This window comes from Protopterus annectens, chromosome 13.part0, assembly GCF_019279795.1.
Source record: "Protopterus annectens isolate FY-2018-M chromosome 13.part0, PAN1.0, whole genome shotgun sequence".
In the NCBI taxonomy this organism is placed as follows: domain Eukaryota; kingdom Metazoa; phylum Chordata; order Ceratodontiformes; family Protopteridae; genus Protopterus; species Protopterus annectens.
Genome location: NC_056747.1, coordinates 909,842,624 through 909,861,464, shown reverse-complemented (window position 1 = coordinate 909,861,464; position 18,841 = coordinate 909,842,624). Strand labels below are relative to the sequence as shown.

At 38.1% G+C, this 18,841-nt stretch overlaps 1 protein-coding gene across 3 annotated transcripts in view; it reads left to right on the top strand.

The window, feature by feature from the left end:
* Positions 1 to 17,650: 17,650 nt before the first annotated feature.
* Positions 17,651 to 18,841, top strand: part of LOC122787763 — a 580,606-nt gene continuing 579,415 nt past the window's right edge. For all 3 annotated transcript variants that reach the window (XM_044054660.1, XM_044054661.1, XR_006362597.1), the window contains exon 1: positions 17,651 to 17,886. In XM_044054660.1, the coding sequence (XP_043910595.1) occupies positions 17,817 to 17,886 (70 nt within the window). In that variant the 5' untranslated portion in view covers positions 17,651 to 17,816. The remainder of the gene's footprint in view (positions 17,887 to 18,841) is intronic.

Here is an 18,841-nt window from a genome sequence, read left to right as displayed (position 1 = left end):
TGGATAAAAGAAGAAATAATTTGCACAAATGTGTCTAGAGATTATAGGGATGGCTTTAAATAAAGACACTAGTAAAGGTTTAGGTGATGCAGTAAAGATCAGGGTATATATTTTACAGTGAATGTAATTTCTGTGTTATATATGTATAAAATTTGGGAGTAAAGATATAAGTAGAACTGAATGGGAAAATGATAGAAGAAATAAAACAAGCCTATCATTTCTAGAGAACATATAAATTATAATTAATAAAAAAGTGTATCTGATAAATTCAGTAAAGATGGGAAAACTAGCACAATTAGCAAGTGTATTTATGCTGCCAATAGTATTTGAAAAGTAATTATTGCAGATAATTGTTTTCATTTATATGGAGTTCTAGATTAAACCCAGTAAAAAAATAGAAGTTTTGTATGTAAATAAAGAAGAAAGAGGTTTAAGGTAAACTTGTACAATGTGTTAAAGTGGATAAATGAAAAGGATGAAAGCTTAGTAGTAAAACTGTATAAATATAAACATGATAAAAAAGAGTAAAAGAGAAAAGAGTGTATAAATGAGGAAATAAAATATTACCAAGAAAAATTATTTTTGTGGAAAATAAAAACTGATAATATAAAATATACAAGAGTATCGTATAAGAATGTAATGATGAAACATTACTATGTAAAACTATAGGAAAATCTAACAGATGAAAAAAAACTCATAAAAAATAAGAAGCAAATGGCATGATCAGAAAAGTAGAATGTGAAGAGTTTGTGTGGAGAATAGTAATAGCTAAGTTGCCAGTAACAGGAAATATGCCATATAAAAATAAAAAATGATTGAATGCGTTTGCATTATCAAGAAGAAGAAACTACAGCACACATGTTTTTGAAATGTAAAAGAGTAAAAAAGTTATGAGGAAAACTTTGTACCGAAGATTTTTGAAGATATGTGGATAAAATAACCATGGATATGATTAAATATGGATATTATAAGAATATAAGTAAAGAATATGTTAAAAGAATTGATAAAAAGTTATTTTATGTTATATGGGTTATATAGAATGTAAGAATAAATGAAATTATGTGTAATAGTAAATGGATTTTAGCAAGAATATTAAGTAAAATCAGATGATGGTTATGGGAAAAAGAGTGAGAGTCTAACAGGGATAAAAATGTATTTTTATTTTATTTATGTATTTATTTAACATTTGTTTACTGGGAAAGTCCGACTGGACACAGGTCCTTTTTTCAGCAGAGGCACAGGTAGAAAAACTCCATAAGTAACAGTAAATTTTAATGCACACATTACAATAACCAATAAAGTATAAAATAAATAAATGTAGTATACATAAAACAATACAAATTTGTTACATCTTGACAACAAAACCTAGGCTTTGAACATAGCTAGTACTGTTTGTAAAGTATAACTTATGTCAAGATATAAGGTTAAGACAGGTTGGTAGAGATAAAGGATTAAACACCAGAGAAGAATTAGGATATGGCTGAGGTATACTGTGATGTATCAGAGCATTTATGAGGGGTTAGTACAGGAACATAGCCACTTATTTTTTAGATAAGCTTTAAGTGATGGCTTAAAGTGGTTAGTGGATGAGATTGAGAGAATGGAGTTAGGAAGGGAGTTCCATATACAAGATATATAGCTGGAAAATAACGATTCTCCTGCAGTGTTGCTGGCCTTGGAGACTGTGAGCAAGTTTGTATTGTTAGAGCAAAGTGATCTGCTGGAACTGTAAGGAAGGATGAGATTTTGTAGTACAGGGGTTCTGGGTGGTTGTGTTACAATTTTGTGAGTTAGAGAGAGTTGGTTGTAAAGAATAATGTTGGGGAACTCAAGCCAGTCTAGTATCTTTAAAGCTGTACAATGATGTGTTCTATATGGGCAGCTAGATGCAAACTTAGCAATTTTATTATAACATGTTTCTAGTTTAGATAAGTCAGTTTTCCCAAGATTGGTTAAATTGGAGAGGCATTTAGTAGAGTGGAGAGCAGATGGGTTTGTGCTAATGTAATTTTGACCATTTTGGTCAGGAACCTTTTGTGCCTGTATAGACTTCCAAGTTTCTTATAGACATTTTTATTGTTAGGGAGACGTGCAAGTCAAATTTTAGGTTATTGTCTATTTCCACTCCAAGAAGCTTTGTATGGGTTGTCGGGGAGATGACAGTATTGTCTTTGGCTATTATGTTAAATGGTGGGCATGAGATAGATGTCTTGTTAGGTTGGAAGAGTAATAATTTAGTTTGGTTTGGGTTCAGGATTAGATGGGGATTGGCTAACCATGTTTCAGCAGAAGTGAAAGATTCCTGTGTTTGAGAATGAAGAAGGAAGTGGTAGCACAGATAAGTGTTGAATCATATGCATACTGTATTACAGAACCATCTGGAGTAGCTGTGTGTAGATTATTGTGAAGAGGAAGAAAAGGAGAGGGCCTAATAAAGATTCTTGGGGGACACCAATGGGGACACCAATGGATAAAGGAAGGCAAGGAGATAGGTCGCCTTGCCATAGAACAGATTATTCATGGCCAGATAAATAGTTATGAAACCAAGTTGTGGCAAATGGTGAGAAGTAGTACATCTATTAGTTGCAAATGGGAGACCATATCAAAAGCTTTTGATAGGTCTAAAAAGATGGCAGATACAAAGTTGTTGTTATTCCTGTGACAGTTTATGGTATTAGTGAGGATAAGAGAGCTGTAGTGGTACTATGTGATGGGCGAAACCCATACTGAGTGTTTGAGAGAAGGTTATTTATTAGTAAGAATTTCATGATATGGTGATGAATACATCTTTCGAGTAGCTTAGAAAGAGGTATAAGAATAGCAATTGGCCAATAGTTTTTCAGTTCTGTGGAAGGTCCTCATTTATGAAGTGGGATTACATGGGACATTTTCCACAGCTGAGGGACCTTGTTCTCAAGAGAGGATCTACTTATAAGGATTGATACTGGGAAGGGTGTAGATTCAGCTGCAACTTTGAGGTGTTCACTGGGTAAGTTATCTACGACAAGTGTAGTAGGTTTTAGCTTCTGGAGTAGTTTTTTTATTGTGGCTGTAGGAACTGGCAAGAAAGAGAATGAGGCATTGCTGGTTGTAGACTTGGCTGGTTTGGTATTAGGAGTAGGAGTTTGCTACTTGGAAAGGGCAATTATAGATTCAGTAAAATGTTTGTTAAAAATAGTAGCTATGCTATCAAAATTGTTGTGGATTGTTTGGGGTTGGTATAGTAGATTTTCCTGGGTGAAGGATTGAGTTTACAGCCAGCCAGAGTTTTGAGGATTTTTTTTGATATGTGTTTTAGATGTTATGATAGAAATGTATTGTATCCTGTTTTATTTGGAGTTTTTTTTAACCTTCTTTCTAAGTTCCTGATACTATTGTTTAGAAACTCCTGTGTTAGTCTTATGCCATAGTTTCCGGGCTTTATCTCTAGTTTTTTTTTTTTTCAGAAAGGCCCTGGTGTCTCTGCTTAGCCAGGGGGGCATAGTTTGATTTTACTCTGATGGTTCTAACAGGGGCATGTGCATTCAGTATATCTAAAAATGATTTATTAAAGAGGTTCACTGCATCATCTAGGTCAAGGTATTTGAGTGGAGACCAATTGCACCTTTGTAGGTCAGCTATGAAGTTGTCAAGATTAAGGTTATATTTCTGTGTTGTTTAAACGTAGTAGGTTTTGGAGGGAATATGTGTTGTCATATAAGAAATGTGGGTAGGTGGTTGCTCAGACCATCAGGAGGGCAACCTGATTGGAATGAGTGAGAGGAGTTATTTAGTAATATCCAATCCAAGGTTGATTGTTTTTTTACTAGCTTTATCTATTCAGGTAGGTTCTTGAATAGGTTGTGTAAAACCATGCACGTTTATGTGATGGATGGAGTGATCTGTATCACATGCAAACCAGTCTAAATTAAACTCACCCAGTATGAATGTCTCCTTACTAAGGGTACTATTTGCCCAGTGCAATAGATATTCTATAACTGGGGCATTATTTCCAGGTGGGATATAACAGCAAATTATATTGTGTTTTTGTTGAATTTATAGTTAGTGTGGTATAGATGATTTCTGCACTGTCAAGTTGTGGGGTTTGGCAGTCAATGAAAGTTAATATGAGATGGTCTGTAAAGAGGATAGCAACTCCACCTCATCTTTTGTTGAGTCTATCCACCCCGTAGTATGGAGTAACCACGGGTAGTAGTTCATTATATTTTATACCTGGTTTTAGTGATGTTTCAGTTATTATTAGTATGCCTGGGGAGTATGTGGCTAGAGTGGCATGAAGGATGTCTAATTTGTTGGGTATACTTCTAATACTAATGTTCATTAGCAATAGGTCTGATTTTTTTCTGCTTAGGATTGGAAGTGTAGGGGTGTTGAGACTAGAGTGACTGGGAGGGTTGGTGGTATCTGAGAGTGGTCCAGGGTTTGGGTGGATGTCACCACTAAGCAGTAGCCTAAAGGTAATATTGGCAAGTAATTTCAATCATTTGATAAGCTTATTGTTGAATAACTGAGGTTTATAGTGACTATCTTTAGTAGGTATTATTCTAAGTGGAAAATATTGGAGGCTAGTAATAATTGACAAGTATAGGAGAGATGGTGAGATATGTACATGGAGTAGTATGGTAAAGTGGGTTTGTGGTGTGATGAAAAGTGGGTGTCTGGAATGTGTTGTGGTGGTAAGTAGTGAGGTGAGATAGTAATATGAGTGTAGTAAAAAGTGATAAGTGAAGCAAAAGCATGTTACAGGTCTAGGAGGAGGAAACAGGATAACAGGAAGTGCATGTAATTGGATGGATAGAGTGAGGGAGTGTCAGCCTAGTGCATAAGAGTAGAAGCACTGGTGTGTGGGATAAGGGGGCAGGGTAGGGGAGCAGAGTGAACCTGAAGGGTGAACAGAGCAGGCAGAGCAAGCCCGAGCAGGAGGGAGTCCAAAAAAAAAAAAGAAAAAACAATCAGAAGCCATGAAATGTAAGTAAGACAATACACTATGTTAGAGCTTTTAATCTTACAGAAAAATGTTGCTAACAGGCTCTTTAAGGATGAGTAGAGTTAAGGGAATTGGGACTGAACTAAAGTTTTGTTTTGGAATAGTTTTAATCTTAGACTCTGGAGCTCACCTGTTTACATACAGAAGGAATAAGGATCTTATACAATTAGTACAGAAAGTTGCTACCTAGTGGCAAACTTCATTAAAGCTCTCCAAGTTGGAAGCAGAACAGAGCTCAATGCAGCTGTGCTCACCTCACAATAATAGTCACAAAGTAAGAGAAAATTGTTCAAAATAAGAGAAAATTGTTAAAAACAATTCAATGACATTCACCTAATGATTAATTGTAAAGTAAGACTTGTGTATAAAAGTTGCGATTTCCCAGGGCTGAGTTGAGCTTTTGCTGAAACTTTGCTTCAGAACTGAAGTGTGTGTGTGTGTGTGGGGGCGATCCTGAGGCTTGTGGTTGACCCAAGCAAACTGAAAAGAGAAAAAATAGTGTGTGAGCAGAAAGTAAATAGTACAGTTCTAGGAGGAATGGAGACAAACTGGGAGAGAGTACAGAATATTAGTCAGAGAGTGATGGAAAGATTATCAGAAGACAGAGAGTGGGTACAACAAATGGTACAGTAAGTAAGTACATAGACAAATGTCCAGGGAAGAGTAAAGAATCACAAAGAATAGGAAACAGTGTCTAGGCAGATCATAATAGACAAATTTAACAATGTACTAAATTAAATTTAGTATGATTATGTAAACATATTGTGTGAACAGATTTGTATATTTATATATTTGTACATTTGTAAATATGTAAATATTTTGTAAATGATTATTTTTGTATATAAAGTACCCCTACTCTACAGTAGTATTTGAAAAGGAATTATTGCATATATATATATATATATATATATATATATATATATATATATATATATATATATATGTATATGGTTACACTTGAAAACATCTAATTTTTAAAAGGTCGAATGTCATATGGTCGAGACCATATGATCGACCTTTCATAAGATCGATGTTTTCAAGTGGAAGAAAAAGGTACGTAAATATGGAAAAAAAAGTAGTGTTTCTGCAGGGCAGTAAGGTGCCCTGCATACTGTGACTGTGAATGTGCCATCTCTGTGATGGTACTGCAGACAGGGCATGGGAAATCTCCCGTTTAGTGCTTCTGCATATAGCGCTAAACAGGAGACTTCCCTTTACCCCACTGTAGTGCGATCTCGGAGTTGGAATATTAAAGTAGGGGGGTGCAGCCCCCCACATAAGGGTGTTCAGGGGGGCTTGCACCCCTGCATACACTTTTTAAACTTTTTTTTTTTTGGTTGCACTTGAAATGTTCAATATTTCAAAATATCGATCATATGGTCTCGACCATATGAAGTTCGATATTTTATAATTTCGATGTTTTCAAGTGGAACCATATATATATATATATATATATATATATATATATATATATATATATATTCCATTTATATGGGATTGTAAATTAAATCCAGTAAAAAGAGTTTTGTATATAAATAAAGAGGAAGGAGGTTTAGTGTTAATTCATCCAGTGGTATATGCTGCTTCATTAAACTTGTACAATGTGTTAAAATAGATAAATGAAAAAATCAGAGATTACTACTAAAACTGTAAAAATATAAGTATGAAAAATGTTGGACAATGGTGAAAAACATTAAAAGAGAAAAAGAGTGTTTAAATGAAGAATCAAAATGTTACCATGCAAAAAATATTTTTTTGTGGAAAATACAAAGTAATGATATAGAAACAGAAAGAAAAGTATAGTATAAGAGAGCAATAACTAAACATTACTATGTAAAACCATGGGAAAGTCTAACGGATGAAAAAAATTAAAGATATAAAAATAAGAACCAAATGGTGTAATAAGAAAATAGAATGTCAAGATTTTTTGTGGAGTCTGGTAGTAGATAAATTGCCAGTAAAAGGAAGTATGCCACATAACATAAAACTGAATGAATATGTTTATAGTCAAGAAGAAGAAACTACTGAACACGTGTTTTTGTTATGTAAAAGAGAAAAAAGTTATGGGAAAAATATGTAAAAAATGTTTTTCAAAGATATAAAAGAGGTGGATAAAATAAACTTGGAAATGATTAAATATGGATATTATAAGAATAGAAGTAAAGAATATGTTCAAAAAATAGACAAAAAATTATTTTATGGTATATGGAATGAAAGAATAAATTAACTTATCTTTAATGGGAAATGGATTTTAGCAACAATATTAAGTAAATTCAGATGGTGGTTATGGAAAAAGAAGTGGATATTTAATAGGGATGAAAGTTTAGTATGATTGTAAGGAAAATCATGAATATGTGTAAATAAATTTGTATATCTATGTATTTGTACATTTTAAATATTTGTGCATATTTTGGAACTAAGAGTTCTTTTCTATATGAATAAAGGACAGAGCATGTTCATACGTTCATGGGTGTTTACTAGTCTAACAACCCCACAGGGGCCTTTTTCAGCCTAGCCATGCATCTCAAATCTTTGACAAGTTCTATTACCCTTGTAAAGTGTAAGCAGGAACTTGGGAGATGAAACATTTACAAGCATGGGCCTTGGAGATGAAATATTTACACTGCCTATGTCTATTAGAGACATAGGTGCCAAACCAGAGATGAATTTCCTGTTCCCCATCCAATTGTCCAAATTACACTTGAATTGGGTTAGGGAAGAACTCTGCTTCACGTGGATGGGAAGCCTGTTCCAGAAAAGGGGTAGTCTGTAGGATACATACCTGTCTCTCCAACAGGTCCTATTTATATCACAGAGAAGGTTTAAGTCTTTAGAACAAGTAATTCTGGTGCTGTTTGTTTTGCGGATATGCAGGAGGTCCAGAGTGGGATCTAACAGTGCCTTGTATACCAGGCATAGATTTCCCCTCAGCAGCCTGTAGGAGACAGAATACAGGGATAGGACCTTGAGGTGGTCTGCATAGGACATGTTACTTACACCCTGTATTCTTTTAGTGAGGAACCTCTGTAGGCAGTCCCATTGTTGGGTATACCTTGTTAGGTACACACCAAAGGGGTCATTGTACTTGATGATAGGTCTTATGAATGCTAAATGCAGTGGAACAATGACTTATTTGGATCTAGATGCTATTGGGTCAACACTAAGGGGTGGGTTGTCAATATGATAGTTACTATTGGTGGATGACTTCCCAAAGATACTATTATGCATATCTTGACATTTAGTTTTAGTTCACCGGTTGATTGAGTGTATTAGCCCTTCTTGGAGAACATTTGTGTTGGTGGGGGATTCAATGACAGCTCCTGATTTGCAATCATCTGCACATTTAGTCAGCCAGATGCTATTGGCATTGGCCTTGACTTCACAGAAGTAAATGCCAAAAAGGAGTGGTTCCAGGACAAATCACTGAGGGACTCAGCTTGAGACTGGCCTCTTTGTAGAGGTGGACTCACCAATTCTCACCTCCTGGGTCCTGTCTATGTGCAAGCTGGCTATCCACCAGGTAACATAAGGGTTTGTACTTAACCTCTTAAATTTGTCAACAATGTCTGAGCAGGGTATTGTGTCAAATACCTTGGCCAGGTCAAGGTAGGCAGTGTTAATACAGTTTGCCCTTTGGTGATCTTCTCAAAAATTCTACCAGGCTGAGTAGGCATGACCTGCCTTTGACCAAACCAAATTGGGTTGGGTCCAGTGTCTGGAGGTTTCCTATGTCATTATTGATCTTTTCCATGGCTTTGCATATTAGACTAGTGAGACTTATGGGTCTGTAGTTTCCAGGGTCTGTAGATGACCCACCTTTGTGCAGAGGGATGACTCTTGCTGTTCTCCATTTATGATGCATGAAGCCTGTCTGGAGGCTACATTTAAATAGCAATTGCAGAGAGTCTGATAAGTAATGTTTCATGCTGTTTAGATGGCATTCTGGGATATTGTCAGGCCCCATTGATGCAGCCTTCTTGGCCTTAGACAGAGCATTGAGGACCTGTTCCTTAGTGATAGTAAGAGGAGTTATATTTGATGGTATTTCCTGAGGGAAGGTTGAGGGGGTGAAAGGTGTATAATTGGAGCCAAATACAGCAGGTAAAATCTGAGATTTTCAATTGTACCACAGAAACTAGAAGGAACAGACTGTATTAATTTTATAAAGGCACAAACAAGCAACTGAACTGGTATGCCACAGCATGAACTCTTAAATAAAAGGGCACACTGTGTGTATGTTCCAAGTCTGGCCATGAGAAAGCAGCCAATACCCATATTAGTAAAGATGCAAAACTACCAGCAGAAAGAGTTGAACCTAACAAAACTGTGGCAAAAGGTAAAAAGTGGAGACAGTAGAGTATTTGTGGAAAATGACTATTCACTGTACACCAGGCAGAAGAGAAACAAATTTATTCCAGTAATCAGGGAATGTCAAGAGAAAGGTGTGACATTAATGCTGCCATACTCAGCCATCTTCAGAATATTTTCCTGGGGGATCAAAATAATTTTTGACGCAGAACAGGCTAAGAAGGAAATACAAAAGTTTGTTCATCAAAAAGTGAACCATTAAGCAGAAGAGGACTCTGCTTCACAGTTTTCTGATAATAAAGCACACAGAGAGACTCTGACAGTGAAATCTTTTCCACTGTTCCAAATAAAAATGCTTGAGAGACAGAGAAAAGCACAGGAGATGACCAGAAGAATTTGGAGTAGCTTGGAATTGAACCAGAATCTGGAGTTGGTAGATGGAGATGAAAAGGAAGAAGACCAGCAACAGGGAAATTAGTGACTACATTTGAGACTGCAAAGCAATAATTGGACTTGTAAAATATGGCTAGATAACAGAAAGTGGAAAGAGTGGATTTTGTTGACTTTGTTATAGTTGTGGGAACTGAAGAGCATTTGTCTCACTTCAGGTCATTAATGTTTGGAAGGAGAGAGGAAGAAGAAGAAGGAAAAAGGTGGCCATAAGTAAAACAATTTCTGTGAAACTTTCCATAATATATATAGCATGTTTTATATTGTATTTTTATTTGTTCTTGCATGTGATAAAGTTACCAATGTAAAAAGAAAAAAAATGGCATTCCAAAGACAAGGAAATCTTAAGCACAGATGCTAAGAAGGAGACCATGCATTTTAAAACAAATAGCAGTGTATCCTGAGAGGAACACATATTCAGCCAATAAATCCAACAAATATCCTATATCTCTTTCTGGGGCAGTAAGTAAACAAAAAGGTAGATCATCAGCAAAGAAAGAAAATGTAAATTCTTTGTTTCAATAATGCTAGACCAGAATATCAACATCTCTAAGAATGCATGCTAAAGTTTCCAAATATAATATAAAGAGAAGACAAGGACAACCTGCCTGGTACCACTTGCTAAGCACAACTATTGTGATAGTGTAAGAGAAATTGTGACTCTAGAAACTCCCTTTAGTACAAGTAAAGTTATCAGGTTGATAAATGCAGACTGCATCTTTTTACAAAAGTTTGTAAAAAGTCTTAAACTTATCAAAGACTTTGGCATCCAGACCTACAGTAAACCAGGGTGATTTTGAACTGATTGCATTTTATACTAAGAGATTAGTTTTAGAAATGTTATCTAATATTTACCTATCCCTGACAAATCCACAATAATCACAGTTATAAATAAACAGAAAGAGTTAGTCTGTTTGATAATAGAGCCATAAAAGTTTGCAATCAAAATGCCCATTCAGTCCTGAATACTAAGTTGATATCTACATTGGGAATTGCTGAAATAATTTATTTCCAGCTTGAAGCAATCTGATTCACCTACAGTACATTGTTCATGACTTGCAACATATACAGTACTAAAGTTGATTCTGCAGGCTGATATTGTTCTGATGACAGTCCATCCACACTCAGTGACTTGCCCATTGGATGTCTCCATATAACTTACAGCAGCTCAGTGTGTGGAATAGCTGAGTCTCCACATTCACTATCATATGTTCTTATATCAGTTTACTCTGTTACCCGATTGTTTCCAGCCCCCTCATAAGACAACTAACAGGGTCTCCACCCTGCCCCCAATCCACCCCCAGTGGTCCTACCTTTATTACACATGTAAACCCCTCCCATCTTTACAACAGCCAACCACGGCACTAAACCCCACACTACCTCCTCCATCTTCCCACTACTATCACTCCTCCTCAGCTAACATGTATAAGCATACAATACCTATGCTCGCTGCATGCACTCTCCTTGCATATCTTACATCCTTCCAAAACTCCATCATTCCCCCACTCAACCACTACCACTGTACTACTACTACTCACACCACCACTCATGTCTCACCCTCACTCAGCTCCCCTCCCACCAACTCAAGAACCATCTCTATGCACTCCCCACATATTTTATCAACTATATTACTCAAACAAAAAGCTTCCCTACAACTTAACATAGCAACCCTCCCACCATACCTATTACTCACAGAGCACAATCATAAGGTTTCCCTAATAAACACATTAAAAAATAAGAAAAATAATAACCTCATGCATATCAAAACTAGCCCTAAGTGGAGACATCCACCCCAACCCTGGCCCCGCCATCTCCAACCCCGCTCCTCATAATCAGACTAGAAACCACAACTTCTTTCAAATCACAGCCAATAGAAAGCCAAGTGACCTCCTTCTACTAAGCCTAAATATTAAAAGCATATCCAACAAGGTCCATGAACTCCATGCCACCATAGACTTGTACTCCCCAAATATAGTCATCCTGACAGAAACCTGGCTAAAAGCTCACATTACCAGTGAGCAAATACTCCCTACCGGTTATGGCATACTGAGAGTGGACCGGCTAAACAAGAAAGGAGGCAGTATAGCTATAATATTTAAACAGCATCACGATGGTGGTGCTGCTGCGGTAGCATTGTCGCCTCACAGTAAGACGCTGTCTGGTTCGATTCTCAGCTAGAGCGTCTTCTCCATGGAGGCATGCATGAATGGGCGTACCTTCGTTGAAGGTTGTGCGCCAGGGCTGGTAACAAGGCATGTAAAAATCAACTACTAATCATTAGCAGGCCAGAGTTCTGCTGTGGTGACCCCTAACCGGGAAAAGCCGAAAGACACAAATCTAAACATCCAGATCTTGAAATCATCAGTTCCACAAATAGGCAATTAAGAAATAATATATACCAATGTCAAAATAAACCAAAATAAAACCATCAACATAATTGGATGCTACTTCCCACCTGGCCAAAACATCCCTCCACTAGAAAACCTCCTCAGCTGGACTACCCACCATCTTCCCCAAGAAACTATAATTATAGGTGATTTCAATATTGACTGGCAATCCTGTTCTGGCAACTATCTAACCCATCATCTAAACCTTCATGGCTTCACCCAACTAGTCCAGTCGCCAACCAGGATAAATAAAAACTCCAACAAGCACACTACCCTGGATTGGATACTAGTCAGTAAGAGCCCCCAATCATATATAGCAGGCTGCTTATTGGATAGCCTCAGTGATCACTCCCCAACTTTCCTACTCAAAAAACACCTATACCAAGTTAAACCTGTCATCTACCATCAAATATGTAAAACATTTAACTTTAACCCACTCACATTCATCTCATCCCTCAAAGAATGTAACTGGCATCCTCTAAAGTACCTCAGTCTTGATGACGCAGTTGAATCTTTTAATACTACCTTCCTGAGCATCCTTAATTACCACGCCCCCATAAGACTTTTCAGAACCAAAGCATAACCCTTACCATGGCTGCAGAAAACCACTAAGTCAGAAATGAAAAACAGGGATAAAGCCTGGGAGCACTGGTGCAAAAACCAAAACCCCCTCAACTAGACAGAAATTCCTAGAACTACACAATAGAGTCAAAAAGCTAATAAAACAGGACAAATTCCAATACTACCAGTCTGCCCTAGACTCCTCCCAACACAACCCCAAACAATTCTGGTCCTCCATAAACTCCATCCACCACCCAGGTAAAGTCAGTACCCTTCCTCCTAACATCCCTCACTCCTCCGAAAATATTGCTACCTCATTCAACACACACTTCACACAAACTATACTATCACTAGCTAGACAACACAACCCCCCTCCCCTCCAACCCACACCTTCAACTAGTAATCTCCCCACTGTCTTCTCTTTTTCTCTGGTTCCTACCTCCAACATAAAAACCTCTTAACTTAACTTAAGCCTACCAAATTAGCAACAGACAACCTCCCAAGTGAATACCTACAAATCGCAGGTAATGCTCTAGCCTACCTAGTATCCATCTTGATTAACCAATCTCTGTCAGAAAGTTACGTTCCCACACTAGGGAAAGTATCACATATAATTCCCCCCCACAAAGGCGGCCCCTCCACAGAACTAACCATTTACCACCCCATAGCTATTCTCTCTCCACTCTCCAAAATACTAGAGAGATGCATTCACTCTCAAGTCTCAGACTACCTCCTTACTAACAACCTCCTTTCCAATACTCAGCATCGTTTCCGACCAAACCATAGCACCACCACTGCCTTACTCTCCTTTACTAACACTATCCTTCAGCATAAAAACAATGGCTATCTCTCCTCTGCTACTTTCCTAGACATATCTAAAGCATTCGATATGGTCCCACACAAACAACTCATCTCTGTCCTCAATAACCTATCCTTCTCTCAATCAGTCACCAACTGGTTTCAGAGTTACCTGTCTGACCGCCAACAATCCATTGTATGGCAGAATGACACATCTCCCCAACTACCTGTCTCTATAGGGGTTCCCCAAGGATCCATCCTTGGACCCCTACTCTTCTCTATTTTCACCAATAATCTAGCCTCTACCATCAAACATGGCACACTCATACAATACGCAGATGACTCAACCATCATCAGCTCAGCCCAGTCCCTACCCAAACTGCAAAAAGTCACACAGGAAGCCTTTTCCTTCTGTTGAAACTTGGTTATCCGATGCCCAATTAATACTCAACCCAAACAAAACTAAACTACTCATCTTTCAACCTACCAAACATACTCAAAACAACTCTCACTTTAACATCACAGCAAAAGAGAACACCACTATACACCCAACAGAACACACCAGCCTGATGCTGATGAGGCCTCACAGCCAATGTGTGTTGAAAAACTATGGGGTTCTTAAAGAATATTCTCTTAAAAAAAAAACACTTGAAATGAATATTTTCTTGGATTTCATCAGTTGCACTTATCCATTTTTTGCAGAAACCACTGATCATTTTTCTCACACTGAGAATGAAGGACTGAAAGCAATTCTTCTTGTGTCTACAAACCTGCCAGTGTCTTACCATCTCCTTTCAGTATGCAACTTAAACTTGTCTAAGTGAGGCCTTCAGTTATCCCACACTGACTAAGCATTTAAGCCTACATCCTTGCCCACAAAATCCAAGAGAATAATTTCCAACCAGTCTTTATATTCCGGAGCCTAACACTAACAATAGTAATTATATCCCCAGTGCCTGTCAGTATTGGTATCTTTGGCCTTAGATGTCAAGTATGTGATCCAGGAGAATACTGAAGAGTCTAGTCTAGTTTCTGAATTGCTTGAGTGCACTGTCTGGGTAAGTGACTTGCCCGGTGTAATACTGTAGGCACGTGGAAGCTGACAGCATTAAACCACGGATTACAGGAATCATAGACTACATTTCCTGTGCTAACTACCCAGCTGTCATACTTAATCCTCTGTGCTAACTGCTGGACTGTATAATTTATGTCACATAATGAGAAAATTTTCACAGGAAATGTCAGAAGAGACTGAAACATATAAAGGTGCTCAACAAGAGCTTTATCCCTTCTCAAAAAAATAATGAGAAACTGGTGAATAACAAGTCTAAACAGTAAGTGCAGATCCTTATGTACCACTATTAAGCCCATTAGCTAACAGAAAAGAATGTGGACTACCCTACACCTGATATGAATCCACAGTGCGGTTACTCAGTAAGATTATAAGACATCTAGATCTTTTCTACATTACCACCTGGATAAGAGAAAAATAAAACTCCTTAAAACCTATTTTAACCAGCTTAGTATGATGTTGATAATTTGAAATTAGTGCCTTTAAGCAATGTGACTTTAGGTGTTAAAATATAGGCAAAACCTTGCAACTTTTTTTACCAGATTATTTAATCTCTCAACATTTCAAGGCATTAATGTAACATAAAACAAGAACCAAAAAATTGTTGGCCTGTACCTAGCTCTGTGATACACAAGGATAGAGCCTTGACTATGACCCAGATGACTAGAGTTTGATTAGCAGCCTGAGTGCTGGAAGATCCAGGTTGGGGGAGCAGGAAAGGTGCAATTATTCAGTGTCCTCATGGGGGGAGGGGGGGTTGGTGGCTTCCCAGCTGTTGGATCTTCTGCTCCAGGGATAGCCACAGCCCGGTCCTGATATTTAAACCATGGTTGTGACAGGGTATGGGAATGGCTACCCAAGAAAGTATCTGAGATTTCTAATAGGACTCATGTAGAACATGCATGCTTCTACTTCAACAACATTGGCAGCCCCCCCCCCCCCCCCCAGTGATGCATGTGCCTACATAAACACCAAAGAGCTGGGTTTAGGAACAAAAATCCCTTCATGACTAATTTGTTAATGGCTATGCCCTGGACCACTTTTCTTCAACTAGAACAAAGTAAAGGCTCTGGTGGCTCTCACTCTGAAGGGAAATGAATGGGCAATGAAGTTCTTACTGCATTGGGGAACAAAGAGGTGACCATGGCTGTGGCAGAAAAAGAATAGAGAGAAAATATACAAGTCTCTAATGTTCCAGCATAAAAAATGTCCAGAGGTCAGTCTTCCACCACAACCTGCCATCAGCAGCATATGGAAACTAAAACCAAATTCAAAGATGAGCAGATCTGCAATAACCCTAAACACTAAAATAACTCGGATGAGAGCAGTCAAAAACACAGAATCATCTTGAATATGTAAAGAGAGTGTTGAAAAGAAAAAGAAAGAAAAGCAGATCTTGCCACAAGACCTCAATTAATAACAAAAGACGTATGCTTCCAATGAGGGAGCTATATGTTCCTATCAGGACAGTGGAGTTAATGTTTCCATGTTACATGCTAAGGGAGGAAATAGACAAGAAAAAAATGACCTCATGTAGTTAGCAGGTATCACCCCCCGCCGATAGCTCCATGTGACCTCAAACTGGGTATAAATTACCTTTAAAAAGTGAAACAACAAATCATCAACCCCTTTTCTACAAGTGGTTGGGGTGTCATGTTAACTGTCGCCACCTCTCTTGATTCAAAGCCACACTCCTACCTTCTTTGACACTCATGCCCGATTGTTGCCGATCTTCTCCCACACAATCCATCCAACTCTTTGATGGAAGCCTTTGTTTCCTTTTACCTTCTTCCTGTCTATCCCAAATCTTCTTCACTAGATTGTCTTCATGTTTTTCTGCTCATGTGTCCAAACCACCGTAATCTGTTTTCTTTGATCTTTTCTGCATTTGGAGCTACTTTGTCTTATGCTCTTATGTTCTCATTTCATCTGTCCCATTGTGTGCATCTTACCAACCTTTTTAGGCACTTCATTTCCATCACCTCTAGCTTCCTCATTTGCTTTCCCTTTACTGCCCATATTTCTGTACTATGCAGTTGTACTGGTTGCATCACTGTTTTGTACACCTTACTTTGCAGCTTCTTTGGCATTCTTCTGTCATACACTACCCCTGACACTTCTGTGCCATTTGGCTGCAGACCTTCTGATTCTAGTTTGGACCTCTTCATTCAGACCCCCCCCCCCCAATACCTGAAGATAGTAACCTGTTCCACTTTCTTACCTTCTATCTCAATTCTCAGCTTCTTCGTTTTGCATTCCATTCCCCTATCCTTTACTAAAGTTCTTTCTCGGAGTCTGCCTATAATGCCACCTCATCTGCATACAGCAACTTTGTTGATCTGTCCCCTCTGACCTGTTTGCTAATGTAGTCCATCAGCAGTATGCACAGCAGTGGGCTCAGAGCTGAACTCAGATGCACATCCACTCTTCATTGTTCCTTCCATATCCACCCTCTCCTGCCTCAATATTCGTCTTCGTATTTTGCCCATTGGATGCACTCTTACCTTCCATCCTACACTCTAGCGTCTACCCCGTACCATACACTGTACAGTTCCCCACAAAAACAGCTCTCCAACCGGACAACCATTATAAATGGTTAGTAGCATTTTAACAGACATAACACCAATACATTACTCCACATACTGTAGCTCTACTGAAACCCTTGTTTGACTAAATTTTAATAAACATTCGTATTACTGAAACCCTGTTGCACTGCGTTAACTACAAACGAGAATAAATGCTACACAGAGGGCCAAGATGGAAGCTTCGCAAAAGATGCCTAAGTTTGTTTTATAACAAGGTGATAAATCTGAGCAAAATTTATCTTCTAGCTAGCAACAGTTTACGCTAAAGCTACAAAACCGTTGTTATTTATGCTTCACTTAAGGAATAAAACGAGATTATTTTACCATTGACTAACCCGGATGAATTGTGCTACTGAGGAACGAAAATAAAATCTTATTTGAAGATGTCTCGGCTGGGAGTTAACAAATGTACAACTGAAAACACACCCGCTTCATAATTTTGGGAGATGTATAGCTCCGTAACGGGGCGGGAGCAATTAGGTTCCTACTACCCAACTTTCACTTTCGATTTATATAATTTTGGATTGTTTTACGTCCTTTTCCACAAAAGAAAAAAATAGAGCACAGGAGTACTGAGTCTATGTCCACTTGACGTAGGACTACCTCTCAGCATAACAAAAATAGTAACTTTAAGTCTCGTTGCCAGCGGCGCTGCAGGCCACGATTAGATGCTATCTCACACAGTGCCGTTAGCTGTCCTTGATTCGTACGTCTCAGTGCCGCCCCCGGTTTTAACAGGTAGGCTGCAACCGGCGTATAGTATCTCAGGTATCAGTGGGTTCGCGAAACAGCATGTCAGGTTTTAGATAGTGTTTCCCGTGCAGCTCTTCCCTGTACCAAGTACTTGTGTTGAGTAGTGTAAAACAAAGTATGCCAACTTTTAAACTGCGATACAATGCACAGTGTAAGCCCAATTTATTTTGCAGTCGTTTATGGGCTGTAGTGGCTTTTGTAGTGTAAATGCATGACGGCATACCATGTTGATATTCTGTAAATGTACATCAAACAAGGGGTCTGTGTGACACTGTTTGTTATGGTCAGGTGCAATCTCTTTTGTTCTCACTAAATTCAATCTGCGTTACTAGGCCGACTACTAATGTTATTGACGCAGAAGTAGCAGTGTTGTTGTGTATGGTCGTAAAACCTGGTTACTGCTCGAATTTTTTTCTTTTAGTAGTTACTTAAAAGCAGTTGCATTCTGAAATCTTGGTATGTTTATAAACCAGTTTCCATAGTAGCACATACCAGTTTCTATGTTAGTTCTTTCCTGTAGAACGTGCTTATTATTAGCACGATACTTCTGTAAGTCAGGGAAAAAAATGAGATAAAAGTTTCCCCCATAGATCCTAAGTCGATGGGTTTATTATTTACAGTTATATGCATTATTTATAGGTGTTGTATACTTTCAGAACAATTGCATGTAATACATATTTTAGAAACTAAAATAAAGCCTCTGGAACTGTAATTGGTGGAGCTCTCAACAAAGTTAATGAAGGTCAGAGCAGAATGGAAACTGTCCAACGTATTTGATTTATACATTATGTTTTGATGCATTTTTTTCTACAGCTCGAGTAGACATCAGCATCACCTTGTAGTTTCTGAGAAATGGAAATGTGCGTGAAGAGAAGGCTGAAATGTATTAACAGGTCTAGTGTTAGCATTTTGGAGGCCCCCAGCAAGTGTCTGGTTGGGG